Genomic DNA, 20,744 nt, shown 5'->3' with positions numbered 1-20,744 from the left:
TCATGTTGAAAACTGCTCTTTCATGTTGTTTGAAAGTGTGCTTTTGTATAAGATTTTGTGGGATTCGTTGGTTTTTTTTTCTTAATTGAAATGTAGCCATTGAATGCAATGTATGAAAAGGATGAAAGGTCTGTTTTTCGACAACAAATTTTCTGTTTTTTTGAGAACACTTGGATGCTTGAGATTCCTTTACTTTGTGGAAATTTAGACTGCTAGCAATTCTAATAGGCCATGATTGATTCTATGGAGTTTATGAGAGTCCGTGATACTACAAAGTTGGAACTGGTAAAACCCTTGGAATCGGGACAGAGATTGTCCTGTAGTGACCAATAATTGTCAATAAAAAAATAAAAATGAATATAAAATATATGGTATATTCCAAAATGTCAGAGAATATAAAAGTCTTTGGTTTATAAGATTTTTATCTAGACTACATGTTTTATACTTTAAAAATTATTGTAATAAAATATATATTATATTAGAAAAATATTGGATTAAGAGAATTCAAACTTAGAACATGGCCGGAGAAAAATGGTTGCTTAAGGGGACAACATTTTAATGTAAATGGTTGCTTAACGGGACAACATTTTAATTTACATTGTTACATTAATAGAAACTTGTAAAATATATATATATATATATATATATATATATATATATATATATATATATATATATATATATATATATATATATATATATATATATATATATATATATATATATATGCCAACTCCAAATTAATTAGAGGATGAGAATATAGAAACAGTTATTAAACAAAAAAAAAAAAGATAAATTATAATGGAGGACATGATTGTTTGTACATATACGTGAGTTGGTTATCTGAAAGTTTGTACCATAATGAAAATGATTATCTTAAAAAATGGTTTGTACATATACGTGAGTTGGTTATCTGAAAGTTTGTACCATAATGAAAATGATTATCTTAAAAAATGTAATTAATCATGTTGTTGACTCCGAAAATTAGAGTTTTAAAGATTGAGGAACAGATATATATATATATATATATATATAAAATATATATTTTTTGTTTTTGCTTGAAACAGAAATTTTTTTTTTTTTTTTTGTGGGTAAAAGATTGTGGAAAAGATATGATACCAAGTAATGTATTGATTTATATTTCCTACGTAATTACAAAGGTATATTCTAACTTTATTATATCCCAAGTCTTTAAATACATGAACCTGTGGTGGGGCACAGAGTTTCATAGCACTCTCACGGAAAGCTCTATAACAAAGTTTTTTCATTTTCTTTTTTTATTCCAATTTTTAAGCCAATCGACTTTTCATTTCTCAAGAGATTTGCTAATTCATGGGCAGCTTTATTTTAAATATAAAATGTTTTTCTGTGCCTACTTTGTTCATGTTAAATATAATAACCAAAATTAGGGCAGTGTAGCGAATGGGAGTAATCCAATTGGACTATAAAAAGATAAAAGTCAAATTTCTTTTATGTATAACAAAAGTTTATATTTCGAAACTTTTTTCACAGAATATATAGCGTATAAAACTAGGGAAACTATGGGACAAAAATGATTAAAGGGACAATAGAATTCTTATTCACCAAAAAAAATAAAAAATAAAAAAATAAAAAAAGCACTCAGAAGCAAGCCTTTGGTTGAATTGTCAGAGATGGTGTATATTAGTATAATTACAAGAATGACCCTGGTAAATTATTATATTCCAAGCTAAGGAACTTAAAATGAGTAGAAAGTTGAAGCCCATTCTTAGGATTTGGAAACCTCCATGAAGTTTCACACCCAATCACTTGAAAAAGGACTACAAAACTTGCCTGTGAAAGTAAGCATTTGGCGGCCAACTTTCTACTCCTCTTCGAGATGTTGAGGACCGTACATTTTTGACCATCCACAAGACAATTCCAAAAAGGGTACTAAATTGAGTGAAAATATGACCCAAAAAGAAAAGAAAAAAGAATATAATGCAACCTTGGCTACTTCTCTTATTGAATAATAACAGTATTTATACAAATAAAACAAATATTTATATGGCAACAAATTATAAAATATTACAACGTATTAAATAAAATATATATAAGATATGTTATGATGCACTGTTTATATTCATGGAGTGTGAATGTATATGCTCAAATGTGAAAAGACTTGAATATTTAGCCAAAAAAATAAAATGTGAAAGACTTGAAAATAAGAAGACTCCAAACCTCGAAAAAGTAAAGAAACGGGTGAGAGTGGTTGGGTAAGCGTTAATATCATTCAAGTAGACGACTTTGATATTCCAAAAAAAAAAAAAAAATTTTATAATCTTAGACGACTTTGAAGACTGCTTTGTTTCATGTGTTTGAAAGTTCAAAAGATTGAAAGGTCTCTTTAAAAATTTTGTATGGTTGTCCCATAGTTGCTTTAAAATAGTTGCATTTACTAATCATTTATGTCAACGTTGCTAAAAAAGAAAGCCATTTATAAAACCAAATGCAATAAATTTTAAAAAAGCACATTAAATTTATGTGGAAAAAATTGCAAACCCACTAAAGATATTGGTGGACAATTCTAATGTTATATATATCTTTTACATATAAGAAAGTAAATTTATTCGAACAAAACAACTATGATATAAGTAAAGTATAGATAGTCAAAGGAAATTATCATTTGAAGCATAAGTTAGTGCTACCTTACTAAGCCACCCCCTCTCCTCCACAAAAAGAAAAAAAAAAAAAATAATAATAATCATATTTGCTTCCTTCCTTAGCAATACCATCATGCCATAAAAATTACTTCTGGTTCTATATAATGATTGTGTAGGGCTTGAGTTTGTTATTGCTTTACAATTTTTAAAAATTATTTAATCTTTTTTTTTTTTTTTTCCTTCTTTGGTTAGGTATTACATTCTTTAGTTAAAGTGTATAGTGGGGGAAAAAATAATTGAGAAGTAAGATTATGTCATTTAGCTTGTTGTGTCACGTCAGCAACATGATGTTAGTTAAACGACATTACCATAAAAGAGTGGTTAACTCAACAAGCCATATCACATCAAGAAGACAAACATATAGTCTTTTTTTTTTTTTAAATGAACTTGAGCTTAGTCATGTATGTATTAAACACTAGTGGTGATGAAATTGAACTGCAAATAATAACCTAATAGAGCTCAAGGTGGAATTGAAGTTATTGAACCCTAGCATTCACTCTAATTGTGCGCCCAACTTGAGGTGTAAATTTCCGGTATTGATATGGGGTTCACATATGTTATATGAGACTCAGATGAGAGTTGGCATTTCTGGAAGGTATCTGAAATTTCTTCCAACATGAGAAGTTTAAGTGCATTTTTTTATAAGAACTTAGAATTCGATAGTATTCTCATTTGAACTATCTCTATGTAAAAATAAATGGTCAAAAACTATGCAAATTGTTGGCAAATGATATATTAGGCATGGTAAACGTGCTCGCAGGTTCACCCAAAGTAATAATAATATTAAAAATACATATTAATGGTAAATTTATTCAATTATAAAATTAATATAATTTCTTTTCGTGTTTTACTATAAATTTACTAAATTCAAAACAAACTTAATTTATGCAATAGAAAAAAAAAGGAAAAAAAAAAAAAAGCCCAATTACCATGATGTTATATAAAATGTCAAGTGGGCGCAATCAAAATTAAATTAGGTGAATGCCACCGCTCTTAAATTATTATTGCTTTGCATATTATATGTCATGTTTAAATTAAACCAATACTAGAGGGGAATTTTATATATTTTTTAAAACATTAATGATGGTATATTATGTATTGCATTTTGATTTTGATATTGTGACATCATTATAATAAAACTCATTTTCTGAATTTATTTAAGCTCTAAGTTGTTCATAACTAACAACAGTGATTAATTTGTCAATATTGATTTTTCATTCAGCTATAGTTAGTCTTTTTTTGGTTTTGTTGTTGTCGTTGTTGGGTTTTTTTTTTTTTTTTTTTTTCAATTTGATCATTTAAAAAAAAAAATCATTTTAGCTACTAATGATTCATTCATACGTAGTATAATTTATATACATGAATTACTTAATTGTTTTAAATTATCCTTGCTAACTGACTTAAGTATATGAAGTAAAATAGAAAAACATATATTTTTTTAACATATTATAGGAATTAAAGTAAGAAATACCCGAAAGATCAAAGGATTGCCAATACTATCAAATTCTTTTTTGATAAATGCCAACTCTAACATAAACATCCATATATATATAATATATATAGGAGATAAAATTGAATAAAAATATATAAAAATTATATTATATCTATTTTAAAACGACAAATATGTAGGGTAACTATGTAAAAACAAATTAATTGATTGAAAAATAAGAAAAAATTATCAAAAAATTATATCGTGTCTATTTTAAACCACAATTATAAAATGTAAATTTATAAAAGCAATACCAATTAATTGAAAGGCAGGTTAAAAATGGTAACACCACATACTTAATAGAAAACCATAACAGTGTCATCCAAACTATATATATATATATATATTTTTTTTTTTTTTCAGTTCAACAAAAGAAAAAAAGAAAAAAAGGAAAAAAGACAAACACAATATAATATGGGACATTGGGCCAGGTTTTATGGGCCCAACGGAGTAGAGGCCCAGAATAGGACTAAGAGGATAGAGTTCTAGAGGACGTTCCCATCTAGGTCCTCCTCCGTTCAAACACAAAAATATGAAAATATATATATAAAAAAAAAAAAAAAACAAAAAGAGGAAAACTTAAAAAAAGTAGAAGAGAGAGAACAGGGACCGTGTGGATGGAGTTCCTCGCCATCTCTACAACTGCTTCTTCTTCTTCTTCTTCATTCCCTCACTTCCCCATTTCTAGCTTCTTCAAAAACCCTAATTCAAATCTAATTTCCACTACTTCTTCGGTAATCTTCCTTTCTCTTTCTCTCTCTCTCTCTCTCTCTCTCAATTTTGAAACGCATTTTAAAACTGTAAATTCTTCTTGAGCTTGATTTTGTTTTCGCTCCATTTTCCATTAAAAAAAAAAGGCTTGCTTTTATGTATATTCCAATTCTAAGCTATTTGATTACCTTTCTTTCTTTCTTTATCGTTCAACAAAAATGATTGACCTGTTTATAGAATTGAATTTGACACGTAGAAGAAGTGTAGTAAAACAGCTAATTTTCTGATTCTTTAATTATGTATACCTCAAAAAAGAAGAAGGAAATTTTCTCCCCTTGGATGTGGATAATCAGTAGCATTTGAGTTTGAATTCCGAAAGTGTAATGAACACCATTGAAAATTTTTAGTTTTTAGGAAAACTTGTAAAAATAACACCAAATTTGTTGGACGTGAAAAATAATTGATGTTGTTCATCCATTGGCCTTTGCTCTTCACCTTTTAAGCTTTGAAGTCATAATCTAAAATGACCTGAATTTATATTATCTTAAAACGGTGAGATGAAAACACATTGAGGAATAATTGATTAATATTAATCAAATGTCTCCCGAAAGATGATTCTGTTTGAATGACTATTCTAAAATACCAAATCATGATGGGAAAGCCATTCTCATAAGGATTTTCAATTGGCCTCTTTGCAGGTGTTACAGTGGAAGTACCTGCCTGTAAAAGTTCTAAGAAATAAATTTCATGGACCACTTATGTGCATGAGGATTGATACAAGTAACGGACCTAGAAATGGTAGGGATAGTGATGGAGGTTATGCATGGAATTTCTTGCTTCAGCACAAACGGAGACTTTGTAAAAGGTTTACTTCTCAGTATGGTTTGTTCTCTGAAAGTTACAAATGCATTCCCAAATTCTGGAAATATGCTGGTAGTCTTTGTAAATTGATGAACCGTTCAGAAATTAGACAGAAAGTATCTGTTCATTTTGGCCGATTGGTTGTTGGGGTGATGTTGGTCATGTCACTTTCTGTTGCTGTTAGCAAGACACCATCCGGTAAGTTTATTTTAAAATTTTTATATATATTATGAACAAGAATTTCAAGCTTCTGGAAAGGTTGTGTGATTAATTTATCTCTCTTTCCTTGCACTTATTGCACAGCCGCCCTCACCGAGGAGAATCTTCTCTTCTTAGAGGCGTGGAGAACAATTGATCGTGCATATGTTGACAAAACTTTTAATGGACAAAGTTGGTTTCGGTATAGAGAAGATGCACTTCGCAATGAACCAATGAACACAAGAGAAGAGACATGTAATTGTTTAGTTATTTATGATCATTTATACAAAACGATACTACATCCCGCCATAAAATTAATTTGAAATAATGATAGATCCAGTCATGGTAGTCTCCTGATAGGAGATCTCTTACATGGTTTATTGGCTAATATATAAACAAATGAACTGACTCTACGCATTGTACCATGAACCTCTGTTTTGTACTTCATTTGGTTTTTATGTAGATTCTTCTAAGCTTAGTTATATAAACCTTTCAAGAGTGACCATTGGAGACTTGTAGATTCTTCTAATCTTGACTAGGCTCAGTTGGGTAAAATAAGCACCTCCATCTAATTTTTTTTGCTTCTTCTTGTCTCTCGATTTTTTTTGTTTTATTGTGTTTCTTATGTTATTATGCTGAACCACCAATAGCATTTATCTCATAATTTATCAACTTTAAAGTCTATTTTATTGTTTTATTTGCATTGATTATGGGTTATAAATACTTCTTTTCTTAGTATACTGACTTCCTATTTCCTGATTGGGCGTTGCTTTTAGATATGGCAATAAAGAAGATGCTTGCCACACTTGATGATCCTTTCACTCGATTTTTGGAGCCTGAAAAGTTCAAGAGTTTGCAGGTATAAAGCTGTTTTTCCTTGTAACTTTCACTTCTTTATCTTAGCATGTTGCATTTTGGCTTGACTAAGATACACTCTTAAACAATATTACATGCGGCATTGTCAACTTCATTAAAATTTCGGTAAAATATTTTCCCTAAAGCCTGTCAATATCTTCTTTGAAGGCAGTCTGGAACTCAAGGTGCTCTTACCGGTGTAGGGCTTTCAATTGGCTACCCTACAAAATTTGATGGATCACCTGCTGGTCTTGTTGTTATCTCAGCTGCTCCAGGAGGCCCTGCAAACAAAGCTGGTGTCTTGTCTGGGGATATTATTCTGGCAATTGATGATACAAGTACGGAAACAATGGGTATATATGATGCAGCGGATCGTTTACAGTGAGTTTCTTACCCTTCTAGAAGCTTCACTGTTGAATCATCCGTATATTCTTAACACATTGAATAGGCTCTATTAAGGAAATGCAATTTAATTGTTTAAGATGCTTTTTATTTGCATTTCTCCAACTTGTTATAAAAACACTCAATTTTTTGGTTCTCAAGCAGCCAAACATGGAATAACAGGTCCACATTTTCTGTCTTTTCCTTCTGGTCTAGTGATGTTTGTTAGGTCGTTTCTTTAGTTGGTGGAAAATTACAGTTTCCAAGTGAATTTAAAGTGTGCTATAAGTTTGCTATGATATCTCAGATGGCATTTTCTTCTAAAAATTAAATTATAATAAGTCAGTTTAAAAGTCTGGTATAAGTTAGTTATGGTGTATAAAATAACTTACTAGAATGGTAAAATAATACCTATTAAATGCTTGGTTCTATATTTGGTGATATTTCCATATTATTCGTTAAAGTTCCATAAAATTTAAAAGTACTTTATTAATCAAATGAATGCCCTCAAATTTCTGTTGTTCATCGGTGTTGTATTTTTCCCATATTCTAAACAGGGGTCCTGAAGGAAGCTCAGTGAAATTGACCATTCAAAGTGGACCTGAAATAAAGCACCTGGATTTAGTGTAAGTTTGGCCTTCATTTACCTCTACACAAAGCTTATAGTGTCAATGGCTAATGAAACACCTTGTTCCACTTTTCTATTTGAAGAGAAATAAATTCTACAATCACTGGAGATAGTTCTTATGATTTATCCTTTACATGGTTGGTTTTGTTGTGAATTGATATGTACTGAATTTTGCATTTCATTTATCCTTTTTTTGCTTTATTATCATCTTTTCTAAAATTAAGTAGTAGAATTAACTTAAGTTGTTTTGTTTAGGCGTGAGAAGGTTCAACTGAACCCGGTGAAATCAAGACTATGCAAGGTGCCCGATGCAGGGGACAATTCGCCTAGGATTGGTTATATCAAGCTAACTTCATTCAATCAAAATGCATCTGGTAAGTAGAATTATTTTCTTTTAGCTAGGTTCTGCCTATGTACTGAATTAATCGAAGTTCCTGTCTTGCTTAGATGGCTAGAGTATTTTTTTCTTTTGACTTACTTTTTTATTTAGGGAGACAAATTAATATTTACTCGATTAGAGAGGACTAAATCTTTATTATAACTCATCTTCTATTTGGTTGACATTTAGTTCATCTTAAAGACTCAAATCATCAAATTTTCACTTAGGTATCTACATGATGAGTTATTTATATACCTTTCTATCCCAGGCCCATGTTTCCTGTCAAACCACAGCTCAAGAAAGAACTGTTTGTGAAAGTTAGCAGAAGTTGTTGGATTGAGTTTCCCGTCAAACAATATTCATCCATTTTGCTATTTTCTAGGGGTTAGAGCATGAGTAGCAGCGGATGTATTTAAGTTACCTTGCAGTTGAATAATTTTACTATTTCTAAGTCCATTTTCTAGTCTAACATGAGAGAGGGAGAGTTGATGTTATCTTTTAAGGACTACATGATGTGCACAATCTTGTTTCTTGATCAATTGGGTGCTCAAGGTCACTATTGTGGAGAAACAAATTTCAAAATTCTCTGGGCTTAGATTATGAGTATGGTATATTAGTAGCTTTAAATAAGCTTGAAAAATTAGAGATTAAATGTTTGTTCCTTTTTAAAAATTAGAGATTAAATGTTTTGTTCCTTTTTCTACTTCATATGTTCTTAGGTTTTAAATGTGAATTTCTGCAATTTCCTCTGAGGACTTGCATTCTATTTAGGTGCTGTCAAGGAAGCAGTTGATGCTTTACGATCTAACAATGTCAATGCCTTTGTGTTGGACCTTCGGGATAACAGGTGATTGCTCATGAAACTTGGTTCATTTTGGAATTTTGCCATTATGCAAGCTTTCTGAAAACCTAAATTTGGTGCAGTGGTGGGCTTTTCCCAGAAGGAATCGAGATTGCCAAGATTTGGTAAACTATGCTGGAGTATTAGTGCATTAGTTTACCTTTATATTCCATGCCTTTGTTGTCTTTGCACGCATTGGCTACTCAATTTGATCACGTGTAATTTATATGGACCAATGTGGATGTGAAGTCATATATCGCCCTGGGAGATCAAATTTTAGAAATTTATTGATTTCTAATATCATCGGCACCTTTTATTATTTGACTATTACTTAATTTTGCTTGTCCTTCTTTTTCTAATAAAACTTATTCTGCACGTAATCTTTGATTAAATGTTGCCATTCAGGTTGGATAAAGGTGTCATTGTTTACATTTGTGATAGTCGCGGTGTACGTGATATATACGACACAGATGGAAGCAGTGCAATGGCAGCTTCAGAACCCCTTGCTGTGCTGGTATACTTACATTACATGTATTCTACAATTTATAGGATATTAATTGATTCTTTTTATACATTTGTAATATTCTGCATATTCTATGGTTAATGGGTGTGGAATATTCAACATACTTAGATTTATGTTTTTGGGCTATGTTCATAGTAACTTAGCATAAAATCTCTGCGGAAAAATTGCTGACACAACTTTTCTGAGCTTCCTATAGGTGAATAAAGGAACTGCTAGTGCAAGTGAAATCTTAGCCGGTGCATTGAAAGACAATAAACGAGCCGTGGTGTTTGGAGAACCCACATTTGGCAAAGGGTAATTTTGCTTCAACACATTCCATGACTTAATTATAACATCATATATTCCTGAAAGGTAAAACCTATCCCACTTTGCAGCAAGATCCAGTCCGTTTTTAAGCTTTCTGATGGCTCTGGCTTGGCTGTCACTGTTGCTCGTTACGAGACGCCTGCTCACGCAGACATCGACAAGGTTTACGCACACACTTTCTCTGGCTTTTCATCCCTTTCTTTCCCTAACTAAAATTAAAATTTCTCTCCCTAACTCAAATTAACGTTGCTCATAGGTCGGAGTAATTCCAGACCATCCCTTGCCAACATTATTTCCCAAGGATGAGGACAGTTTTTGTAGCTGCATACAGGACCCTGCATCTGGTTGCTATGTCAACAGAGGCCAGCTATTTTCAAGATGACAGTATTTTCTGTGTGCACTAACAGGAAGGTAACAATTTTTTAGGGAATGTAATGTAGTAAAACATTCTTTTGAGGGTTCATCAATTTGTTATCATCTCAGTGTGTGTAGCTGGAAAGCCCTCCTCCACAACAGGAAAAATACAAACATTGAATTTTATTTTATTTTTTAAATTTGTTTTTCCCCTCCTTTCTGTTCTATTCGTGATAATCGATAGATAGAAAATTAAATCCAATGGGAATTCTTTATTCTGCTAATTCCTCAGTGGTTCTCAAACTAAATTTAAAATTATAATTACTATATTTAAAGGACAAGAGGTATGCGATATTCAGGTCTACATGAATACAAGATGTCCTGTAGAAATTATACACCACTTTCAGGTACAAGCTAAACTAGTAAACTGTACAGATCCAATTGTCCCCAAAAATTGCTGTAGGACTGTATACAACAAAGGTAAACCGTAATCCAAAATGGAGCTATAAAGAATGGAGCTACAACATACTCTCAAAAATTATCATTAGGAATGTTGACATTCAGATTGCTTTGGCTGAATTTCAATTTCGTCATCTAAACCTGAGACTGCTTGAGAGTAAAAATTTACCATAGCATCTTAGTCCATGATCCCAAAAATGGGAAAACGGCAATCAACAACCTTAACAGTAATGGTGTGTCGCTTTTTCTTTCTCTCCGACTCAGCTTACCCTTCTCTGTTGTTCTTCTTCCCGACCCACTTTTCATTCTTGATGGCCTTTGTGCAGATTTCAGTCTTTCCAGATCATCCCATCCTCCAAAATTGGCTGCACCATCTTGGCTACTCTTATCAACAGGTCCACCGGCCACCCATGATTGATAATCCGTCCTCTGCTTTCTGGTCTCCTGGCCTTCATCTTCCTCTTCATCTGTTTCAACATCATTTGCATTGTTGACGAATGGTTTCCTTCTCATCCTGGACCTGAATTTGCGTTTTCTTTTTCTTTCTGTTTTGCCCCATATCTTATCAAATGCCAGTGAGAGTGCTGATTGACCAAGGGGAAGTGCCAATGCCATGAGGAAAGCTTTTGGGCCAGTAGCTGCTAACAAAGATATGATTATAAATGGTAGTGTCCAACCATAGGATCTGAATACCTTCAGTGACAAAAGAGAAATATATTAGGATATAGCAACTGAAACAGTGTAAATCGTTGGTGGAATTAAACTCAACGTATCAATGCATCATGCAATTCATACTCGATATTTTTGAACAAAAGTTCCAAAAGTTGTTTAAAATATAAATTACTTACATATAAGAAAATGGTGTCACTCATTTAAGAAATCCTGTTTAAGACAAGCAACATAATTAGGTGCAAAATTTAATTCTAGAAAAGTTTGCTCAGTCTCTCTTTAAGATCAAACTATCTACTTTTGTGTTTATCTATCTTCCAAATTAGCCCCTTCTACCTTTTTTCTCCAAAAATTCTTTATAATAAAGAGGTAAATTATGATGGTACAGAACAAAGATTTTTTTTTTTTTTTTTTTTGTTTTTTTTTTGTTTTTTTCCTCCCCCTCTTTTTAGGTGTTGGCAATTTGCAACCTTAACAAAAGCACTTGAAAGATAATTTATAACTTTGAGGTGTCTTAATATCCTTCCTTTTTAGAGAGAATACCCCATTGCAGTGCCTTTAAATTGTTGCTTGCAACTTGGCATGCCTTTAACAACAAGCATAGAACATCAGCTCTCTGCTGATGTTTTTACCAAAATTTTACCTATAATCTCTCTCATTTTAGTAAACATTTAACACACTAAAGTTGCACAATCTAGCAGATTAATATAAACTCTTTTAGTAGGTTATCATTGAAAGACCTAAAGAGTATAATGAGGTGGGTTAGTCGTACAAGAATATCTCCAGGCTAGTAGGTTATTTTGGTCTTATTTCAGTCTCAATAACTCTTGGCATTTTTCCTTCTTTCTTCCAAATGCAGTAGACTATTGATAGGTTGGTAAAGCACAAAGAAATATAAAATTGCAAATCAAACTAGGCCAACTGAACTATGAAATTAGCGAGTGGAAACATTCTAAACTATAAGTTATAAGCAATTATGTTTGATTCACAGCAACAGAACTAAACTACAGAAGCAAACCTAGATGGTTATCATCAAAAACTGTATTATCTTCACGAGAATCGAAGAAATTTAATATCTTGGATCCAAAGCTTATGTTACTTGAAAAACTAAACTTGTTTGTATTCCCCTCTTAGATAACAAATTAAAATTATGCTGATAAAACAGCCATAGTCATATACCAATATAAGGATATTAATAGTTACAAACAAAAAAAAACAAAAAAAAAACCAGCTAAATGTAGCTATTAAAATAACAAGATATGAGTAATCCATTACAGAAACACACAAAATCAAGTATACTGATTTTCACGTCAAGTATGAGAAGTGGTGATCTATTAAAGTCAAAGGTACACATAGAAATCCAGCAAGCACAAAATAGACCATTTCATGCATCAAAGATTACAAAACCCAGCAAAAACATTTGATGCATTATGAGACTCCAAACATATGGAAACTTAGCAAGACTTTAAAGTAAGCAAGTTATTTGACGATTTTAAAAAATTGAAAACAAGCTATTTGACTATTTCATCCAAACGTAGAAATCTAAAATACTCAAAATTCATGCATCAACGATTACAAAACCCAGCAAAGATAATTAATGCATAATTAGACTCCAACATCTTGAAACTTAACAAAACTTCAAAACAAGCATCATCCAAATTCCTTAAGTTCTATGTAATTATAAACCAGTTAAACATATTAAAGAACGAATATAAAGTTCTAACCCTGAAAATCCACACACTATCAATGGTTTCCTCCAAGATCCCAAAAGGCCCATCATCCATTTTCGACGACTTATCTGACCACCACCGCCTCTTCTTCCCTCTAATTCCATCATACTCATCCTCCTCCTCCTCCTCATCTTCTTCTTCTTCTTCTTCATCGTCGTCGCCTTTGGGTTTGAAACCAAAACTGAATCCTTGAGACCGAATGGTTTCGGCATTTGAGTCCCAACGACGGTACCTGGTGGAGAAGGAACATCGAGAATGGGAAGAAGGAAGTGGGTGGTTTAGAGAGAAAGAGGGAAAAGAGTATCTGGGTCGCCACGGATGAGGGTGTGTGACAAGGAGTACGACACCACTCTCCATTGCAAGTCACTGTGAGCTTCCATTTGCCACGTTGTTTTTGTTATCTTCTAACACTCTTTTAACATTTTTTTCCACATTTTGAGGCCTTTTTTTTTTTTTCCTTTAAAAATTTATTTTATAGTTTAGTTATTATATCTATATTTTTTTACTTTAATTAATTTTTGCTGCTAATGCAATTCCTTAGCTCACTTCCTTTTTGTACTGTTTATTTTTGAAAAAAAAAAAAAGGTAAAAAATTGAATAGATTTTTTTAAAACATTTTACTTGACATAAACATTAAGCCCATGAATTTAGGATGAGATAACATTTTAGTGTCCAAATAGTAATTAGTATTTATCATCAAGTATCTCTTTTTTTGGTAAAATTATCATCAAGTGTCTCTTATATATTTTACAAGTTACTAATTTTTGTCAACGGGAAAATATTCAAGATTATTAGTTAATATACTTTTAAAAAAGAAGTATTTTTCTTAAATATTGTCATTTTTAAATTCTTTTTCTAAAATGCTGCAGACATGTTGAAAACCCAGTAGAAATTCAATCATACTTTGTACTTGTTGTATATATATTGGACGTGATGTGTTTCAAAATTTTTTTTTTAAAATTTTTAATATAGAAAAAGAATAACACAATTTATTGCTGAAAAAAGAAAAAAAATAATAATTGAAATCCTAAAATTGAAGGTCCATAAATTGAAGAAGCCCAATCCATCTATCAAAGTCCAATCCAAACAATCCCTAAAGACAGAAAGCATACGATGCCGTTTTGCACCGAAAAACTAAAACAGAGAGATATGAAAGGAAATAAATAGTTGTCGAACATGACTCTCCATAACCTTTAAGATTCTTCAGCAAGCAACTCGTTAAAGCACACACAGAGAGAGGATTAAAAAAAAAAAAAAAAAAAAAAGAAATAAATAAAAAAAGAAAGCGAGATAGGGAAAGAGAGGAAGAGAGAGAGAGAAGGAATGAGGTCGACGGCGATGGAGTTTTTCGGTGACATGGAGGAGCAGGGTTCGACAATGGCCATGGACGTTGATGACGTGGATCCCCTCGAGGTTCTCGGTGAGGGCGTTGTCTCCGATAACAAGCTTGCCGATGCCGACTTCTTCAACTCCTTCGAGGATGATTTCGACGATTCCGACATCAATTGAATCATCATCAACACCATCTTCCTTCTTCTTCTTCATCGTCCAAATGGTCCATTTATCCACCGCCAATCTACTTTCTTTTTTCTAGGGTTTATTCCGTAATTGTAATCCCCAAAAAAAAAAAAAAAAAAAAAAAAACTTTGAATAGAATCGTATGTTGAAAAGGAAACAGTAGAGATTCTGTTATTCCGCTTCAATTCAATTCGATGATTGGTTATATTTTTGATGGATGGTAAAATTTCTGTTTGTGGGTTGCTTTTTTTATTTTTTTATTTTTTAAAATTAATTTTCCGAGAAAATTATTGATTGATATTTGGTGTTTGTTCTTCATGTGCTAGGGTTTGTAATTTTACTATTCTTTGGTTTCTGGAGGGAATTGCTTATACAGAAGAGATAGCCTCGTTGTAGTGAAGTGTGCGTTCGCTCACGGAATGCATTTGTTTTCCTTTGGGACTTTTGTGAACTTTCTAATGAGTTTACAACTTTATGCCTATCAATTTCCTCAACAGCCAAACACAAATTTTCAATATATCTGTGTGTGTGTGTGCTCCATGAATAGGAAATTTTGCTTTGCACTGTTATAAGCATTTTTTTAGTGAGATTGGGATATTATTGAATTCCTAGTAGGGAACTGAGAAGAGATTTTCTGGGTTAGGATTTGTAAGTTAAATTGAGGCTGAATTTTAGATTCGAGTTATGTGGGTGTTTTTGATTTTGTGGTAGTTCTAAGTTCTAGCTCAATTGCTTGAATGTGGACTTTTTGAAGATCGTTGGCGCTGAATAGCAGTTTACGAGTTTGGTCATTGAAAATATTTGTTGGAGATCTTTATGTTGAGCAGATGCTGAAGGAAGTACAGACGAACTGCTAGTGAGATATTTAGGTGTTATTATGGTCTTGGAGAACAAAAATAGGATCAAACGCCACAGAAAACCTCAATGCAAACTTTCTTGTTATGTTTTCGATCTTTACATGTTCGTGTTTCTGTTTGATTTGAGGATGTTATTGCTAGGCCAGGTGATTGCTTTGTTCTTTTGCATTTCGTGGTGTGTGGCTTGGGACTCTGTTTTGAATTCTGGTGAATGATTGCAGTGAGTTTTGAACAAGTTCTTCATAGCAGATAGTCCACAAACTATTATGGTGAAGCAATGGTTATAGGAAATTATAAAATGTGATTACAGATGCTCGTTATTCTGTATGATCCTTCAATTTGGACTTTTGATTTTAGTTTGGGGTTAGATAAACTATGTATATTGTAATGTTTACTGGACTTATGGTCTTGTTTCCATTGAGACTTTGCTCTATTTTTCTTATTTTAGGCCAAAAGAAAATGGGAACACAGTCTTTTCTTTTTTTTTTTTTTTTTTGGTTGGGTATTTTTTGTTTTTGTTTTTGGTTTTTTTATTTTTTTTTGTTTGTTTTTGTTTTTACATTAATAATTGAAGCAGTAATGTGTGCTTAGCATTGTATACACTGGTAGAGCGGATAGAGAATTTAAAATTTCCATTGCAAAATTAAGATTGATTATATAGATGTATATATATATATATATATATATATATATTGAAGAACCAAGATTTGAAAAGTAAGTTTCTCTGAATGGCCAGTTATGTACGTAGGATGAAAAGGAATACAAAAAGATATTACCTAAACCGAAGGGAAAGGAATACAAAAATTACCCCCTTTTTGACTTTCATGCGTAATCTTCCATTGAATGTTCCAACTAAAATAACATTTCAATTGTAGTAAAACATTCCAACTAAAATAATATTTCAATTCTAGTAGCTTCCTGGGGTGAAAGTGGACAATGTAGCAATGCTTATTATTATTTTTTTGATGCAAGAGCGTCCACAAATATGAGATTTTCCTCAAACTTGTTTGGTCTGAAAGAATAACAGCAGTAAAGGAAAGGCAGGGTATTGATTATATACAAAACGATAACATATATTCTCTCTCAAAATGATTGTAGCCACGACCAAATTCTTTTACTCGTGACGAGGATGGTACCATAGCTGATAATATCTGAGATACTTCCTTCATTGATGGCCGAGCCTGTGGATTTTGTTGCAGGCAGGCAAATGCTAGCTTTGCAATGGAGAAAACTTTCTCTGCTACTTGATTCATTGGAGGTGAGATTCGTTGATCCAAAACATCCCCGAGCAGAATTTGATGAACAATTGGCTGTGATGATGATGAGGATGATGATGCTGATGATGATGAAAGAGATGAGATGAGATCCCCTGGATCCTTTCCCATAATCACTTCCAATCCTACAACTCCAAAGCTATACACGTCACACTTCTCATTTGCTCGCATTGTGTAAGCAAGCTCTGCAAGAAAAAAACATTTTCAGATAGTATTTTAATCAAAATTAAGGATGCAAAATAAATGAAAGATCAGAACTTACAACTCATGGCCAGTTTCTACTGTTGGTTCTCGTGTATATTTCATCTGAGAATATATGTTTTGCTTCATATAAAATGTGGAAGTAGGCCATTCAATTTGAACTAGATGGTGACTGCTTGTTTTGAAATTGAATTTGAAAAATAATGAATGCTACATTCTTAGTAAGCGCTAACAAAGTGGTCTATAAATTTTTGCAGCAAAATGATTATCCGGCTTCAAAATTTTCTAATCATTCTCAGAAAAATTTGAACAGGTTTGAGTTTTAGTATCAATGGCAATATACAGGTGAGCAAATGGAAGACTTACCTGGAGCTGCATATCCAAAGGTCCCTGCAAATGAATTCCAGTCAGATGATGGCTCAGCTACCATAATTTTAGCCGTGCCAAAATCTGCTAGGTGAGCTTCATATTCTGCATCCAACAAGACATTGTTGCTTGATATGTCTCTATGAATTATTGCAGGTGAGCATTCATGGTGCAGATAGGATAAGGCATTGGCTAAACCTGTGACAACATTTACTCTCTTAAACCATTCGAACTCTATTGCTTTCACTTTATCACCGAGTATGTTTTCTAAGCTTCCCTGTTCCATAAACTCGTACACTAAGAATGAATGTCTTGCATGTGAACAGAATCCATGCAGCTTAATGATATTTCGGTGTCGTGCTTTTGTTAATACACTGATTTCATTTGTGAAAGCTTCCTGACTGGCTATTCTACTCTCATTCTCATGGAATTTTTTTACAGCAACAATTTGACCAGTTGATAGTAGTGCTTTGTACACAATCCCATATCCCCCCATTCCAATGCAATATTTGGAGTTGAAGTTCTCTGTTGCTGTAATTATTTCCTCATACACCGTTTTCCCATCATGATTCCATGTTGTGAAGAAAATTTCAGGTGGTGCTTCTTCTGGCTCATCCATGTTCTTCTCTCTCTTATGGCATATAAAAAGTATCCCAACAATGATGAAAAATAGAATTAGAGTCCCGGAGATAGAGATGACGACTGGAGCTACAACCCCATTGCTATTTTTGTTCCTGGGTATGGGGCATGATTCCAGACCAGTGTTGTTTCCACACAAGGCTTTATTGTTTTCGAATGCTTCAGTTGGGGCTACAATGAAAGCTTTGATGCTCGGAAGAGGACCTTCTAATTGATTGTAGGATATATCGACAGACGTCAAACTCAACATCTCTTTAAATGTGGATGGAATTGTACCAGAGAACTTGTTGTGGGAGAGGTTGAGTGTTTCTAACTTGTGCAAATATCGAAGCTCCATAGGCAACTCCCCTGTTAGCAAATTCTGACCTAGATCAAGATTTTGCAGAGAGAGCAAATTCCCCATCTGAAATGGTACTGCTCCACTGAGTCTATTCTTTCTCATGTTAATGTGCAGTAGTTTTGAACAATGTTCTAAATCTATGGGAATTGGCCCACTAAGTTTGTTTTCTGCAAGTTCAAGCTTTTCAAGGTCAGATAACATTCCAATTTCAGCAGGAACTTCGCTTGAAAGTCTGTTATTGTTCAGTTTGAGGTCATATAAGAATTTCAGTCTTCCTATTTCCTTGGGAATTTTCCCTGCTAGAAGATTGGAGGACAGGTCAAGTGCATGCAATTGAGTAGCTTTTCCAAGTTCAGGAAGCAGCCTACCTGAAATTTTATTGTTGGAGATGCTTAGCATTGTGAGTTTGCTACATTGTCCCCAGTTTCCAGTAAGAGAACCAACAAACTTGTTCTTGCTTAAATCCATATAATCCAAGTCTGGGTATACCCCAAGCTCTTCTGATATATTTCCTGTTAGTTGATTCTCTGCAAGTGAAACTGCAACTAAAGTACTGCAATTTTTTATGCTTTTTGGAATTGAACCTCTAAAGTTATTATAAGATGCTATAAACCACATAAGCCTCCCACCAAGACAAATATTTTCTGGAAGATAGCCAGACAACAAGTTATCAAATATTTGGAAATATTCTAGATTTGTAAGATTGTTCATTTCCAGAGGAATAGAGCCTGTGATGTTGTTGCCGAACAAACTTAAGTTGGTGAGGGAGACGAGTTTTCCAATGGATGCAGGGATTGAGCCAGTAAGATTGTTGAAATATAAATTAAGCGCTCTGATAGATTTAAGTTGTCCTATTTCATGAGGGATGGATCCAGAAATGCTATTTCTACCAAGGCTTAAAGTGATTAACTTGCTCAAGTTTCCAATGGATGCTGGGATTGAACCTGAAAGATCGTTGTAACGAGCATAGAACTTCTCAAGAGACTCCATCATGCCTATTTCATGTGGTATAGAGCCATTGAAATGATTCCTACCCAAATAAAGGTATTGCAGACCTGTTAGAAGGCCTATTTGGGGTGGAATATTTCCAGTGAGATGATTCCTACCCAAGTCAAGGTAGGTGAGTCTCGAAAGGTTACTGATGTGGGAAGGGATATTTCCATACAGCGAGTTGTTATACAGCACAAAAGTGTATAAGTTGGGAAAGGATGAAAAAGTGAAGTTTCGGAGTGTACCTCTCAGATTACTGCTTGTAAGGTTAATCTGCATGACACTTCCCAATTGATTACAAATGATCCCAATCCAATTGCACAAGCTGCTGCTGCTGCTGCTGTTTTTGGGGAGATGAGAAGAATTGGTTAAAGGTGAGGTGGAATTGCGAGGAGGAAGCAGTTTCCATGAGGAGAGAAGAGAATGAGTTGGATCAATATCAAGGCTGTCCTTCCATTTGAGAAGGGCCTCTGCTTCTTGTCCTTCTTTCATAGTTCCTGTAGAAGCACTAACACCACTTGAAACAGTATGGGAAGGAGGAACCAGCAGCAAAATGATAATGTTCATAACAAAAAAGAATAGAACCAGTCTTCCAATCTTCTTGGTCATGTGTGCTTGCTCATGCATCTACTCAGGAAGAAGACCAAACCGTTTCAATTTAATATCTCGAATCTGAATTCACCTTCAACTTTACAAGGGGTACTGTTATAAGTTTAGAGGCAATGCTGGCTGTTTCAACAAATATTCATACTCAGCACATAGTTTTGAAGGAGAAATGGAAGCTGATGATTTTAGACTCTTAAGAGAGTGGATCTACAAAAGAGATTTGATGTTTGGAATGCATCAACTAGTTACTATTTAACAAGAAAAGAGGGTATCTTATCTATCATTGCTTGTTTGTAAAAAGCAAGTCCAGTCATATATTCTTTTTGTTTATTTACTTTTTATGATGCATGAAACTCTTTCGTCCACATTTATTTGTCTTCTGAAATTTAATTGCTATTTCTATGTTTTGGTGCTGGACTTTAAAGCAATGGGCACCCCACCATCGTAAAGTTGTTTTGTTGGGTTGTGGCTGCGGGGTTTCAATAATGAAAATCACGTGTTCTTTTTTTTTTTTTTTTTTTTTTTGGTTTTTTCCCTCTCTCTCTCTCTCTCTCTCTCTTGAAAAAAATCAAGCTTTGATACTGTATGAAGGCTTTTACATGAAATTTCAATTATTGGTTACAAAAAAAGGAGTGCAGCACGTGAATCATAATGCATAATACGTTGATTAAACAAAGTATTTTAAGAACCTACGTATGCAGGGAGAATATTAGATGTGTCTGCAAATAAAGAAAGAAAAAGCAGAGGTGGGATAGGCTTCTTTCTTACTAGTACAAAAGTTGGCTCAATTTTGAAGCTACAAAATGTTGCTGTTTTTGTAATTTTGTGATGTTATTTTATTACTCACTTTTGGTCTTGCTATTGATTATCAATAGAAAGATTTAAATT

The 20,744-nt window shown here is 33.1% G+C and overlaps 4 protein-coding genes across 9 annotated transcripts; 2 read left to right on the top strand and 2 right to left on the bottom strand.

Annotated features, from left to right (window-relative positions):
- Positions 1-4,722: 4,722 nt before the first annotated feature.
- On the top strand, positions 4,723-10,415 carry LOC107422738 (carboxyl-terminal-processing peptidase 2, chloroplastic). 5 transcript variants are annotated; one of them, XM_025075698.3, is made up of 13 exons: positions 4,723-4,904; positions 5,580-5,940; positions 6,046-6,195; positions 6,717-6,799; positions 6,968-7,176; positions 7,734-7,802; positions 8,060-8,178; positions 8,937-9,030; positions 9,108-9,149; positions 9,430-9,538; positions 9,744-9,841; positions 9,922-10,015; positions 10,110-10,415. In XM_025075698.3, the coding sequence occupies exons 1-13, from the start codon at positions 4,788-4,790 to the stop codon at positions 10,233-10,235; spliced, it is 1,671 nt and encodes a 556-aa protein (XP_024931466.3). In that variant the 5' UTR covers positions 4,723-4,787; the 3' UTR covers positions 10,236-10,415. The 5 variants fall into 5 exon arrangements, with proteins under 5 accessions (XP_024931466.3, XP_024931468.3, XP_024931467.3 ...); XM_016032238.4 differs by having other exon boundaries at positions 4,724-4,904; positions 8,955-9,030; XM_025075700.3 differs by lacking the exon at positions 6,046-6,195.
- A 96-nt stretch (positions 10,416-10,511) lies between these two features.
- Positions 10,512-13,468, bottom strand: LOC107422740 (uncharacterized). 2 transcript variants are annotated; one of them, XM_016032241.4, is made up of 2 exons: positions 13,060-13,468; positions 10,512-11,359 (listed from the first exon to the last, which is right to left on the bottom strand). In XM_016032241.4, the coding sequence occupies exons 1-2, from the start codon at positions 13,420-13,422 to the stop codon at positions 10,832-10,834; spliced, it is 891 nt and encodes a 296-aa protein (XP_015887727.3). In that variant the 5' UTR covers positions 13,423-13,468; the 3' UTR covers positions 10,512-10,831. The 2 variants fall into 2 exon arrangements, with proteins under 2 accessions (XP_015887727.3, XP_015887728.3); XM_016032242.4 differs by having other exon boundaries at positions 10,512-11,351; positions 13,060-13,422.
- A 788-nt stretch (positions 13,469-14,256) lies between these two features.
- LOC107422733 (small acidic protein 1) lies at positions 14,257-14,809 on the top strand. The gene has a single exon (XM_016032234.4). It carries the CDS (start codon positions 14,389-14,391, stop codon positions 14,572-14,574), a length of 186 nt encoding a protein of 61 aa, XP_015887720.1. The 5' UTR covers positions 14,257-14,388; the 3' UTR covers positions 14,575-14,809.
- A 1,555-nt stretch (positions 14,810-16,364) lies between these two features.
- Positions 16,365-20,337, bottom strand: LOC107422741 (MDIS1-interacting receptor like kinase 2-like). Its single transcript, XM_016032244.4, has 2 exons — positions 17,282-20,337; positions 16,365-16,899 (listed from the first exon to the last, which is right to left on the bottom strand). Exons 1-2 carry the CDS (start codon positions 19,875-19,877, stop codon positions 16,493-16,495), a joined length of 3,003 nt encoding a protein of 1,000 aa, XP_015887730.3. The 5' UTR covers positions 19,878-20,337; the 3' UTR covers positions 16,365-16,492.
- Positions 20,338-20,744: the final 407 nt, after the last annotated feature.

Source organism: Ziziphus jujuba, chromosome 3 (assembly GCF_031755915.1).
Source record: "Ziziphus jujuba cultivar Dongzao chromosome 3, ASM3175591v1".
Lineage (NCBI taxonomy): Eukaryota > Viridiplantae > Streptophyta > Magnoliopsida > Rosales > Rhamnaceae > Ziziphus > Ziziphus jujuba.
The sequence above is the reverse complement of the archived record's forward strand: the minus strand, read 5'-3'. Positions and strand labels throughout refer to the sequence as shown.

Bases quoted from the DNA above. Each gene is read 5' to 3' on its own strand.
- LOC107422741 (XM_016032244.4), bottom strand. From the start codon at position 19,877: ATGCATGAGCAAGCACACATGACCAAGAAGATTGGAAGACTGGTTCTA. The intron at 16,900-17,281 runs GTAAGTCTTCCA...TTTTTCTTGCAG, and splicing joins CTTTGGATATGCAGCTCCAG to AGCTTGCTTACACAATGCGA.
- LOC107422740 (XM_016032241.4), bottom strand. From the start codon at position 13,422: ATGGAGAGTGGTGTCGTACTCCTTGTCACACACCCTCATCCGTGGCGA. The intron at 11,360-13,059 runs GTTAGAACTTTA...TTGTCACTGAAG, and splicing joins ATAGTGTGTGGATTTTCAGG to GTATTCAGATCCTATGGTTG.
- LOC107422738 (XM_025075698.3), top strand. From the start codon at position 4,788: ATGGAGTTCCTCGCCATCTCTACAACTGCTTCTTCTTCTTCTTCTTCA. The intron at 9,031-9,107 runs GTGATTGCTCAT...AATTTGGTGCAG, and splicing joins TTGGACCTTCGGGATAACAG to TGGTGGGCTTTTCCCAGAAG. The intron at 9,150-9,429 runs GTAAACTATGCT...GTTGCCATTCAG, and splicing joins ATCGAGATTGCCAAGATTTG to GTTGGATAAAGGTGTCATTG.
- LOC107422733 (XM_016032234.4), top strand. From the start codon at position 14,389: ATGAGGTCGACGGCGATGGAGTTTTTCGGTGACATGGAGGAGCAGGGT.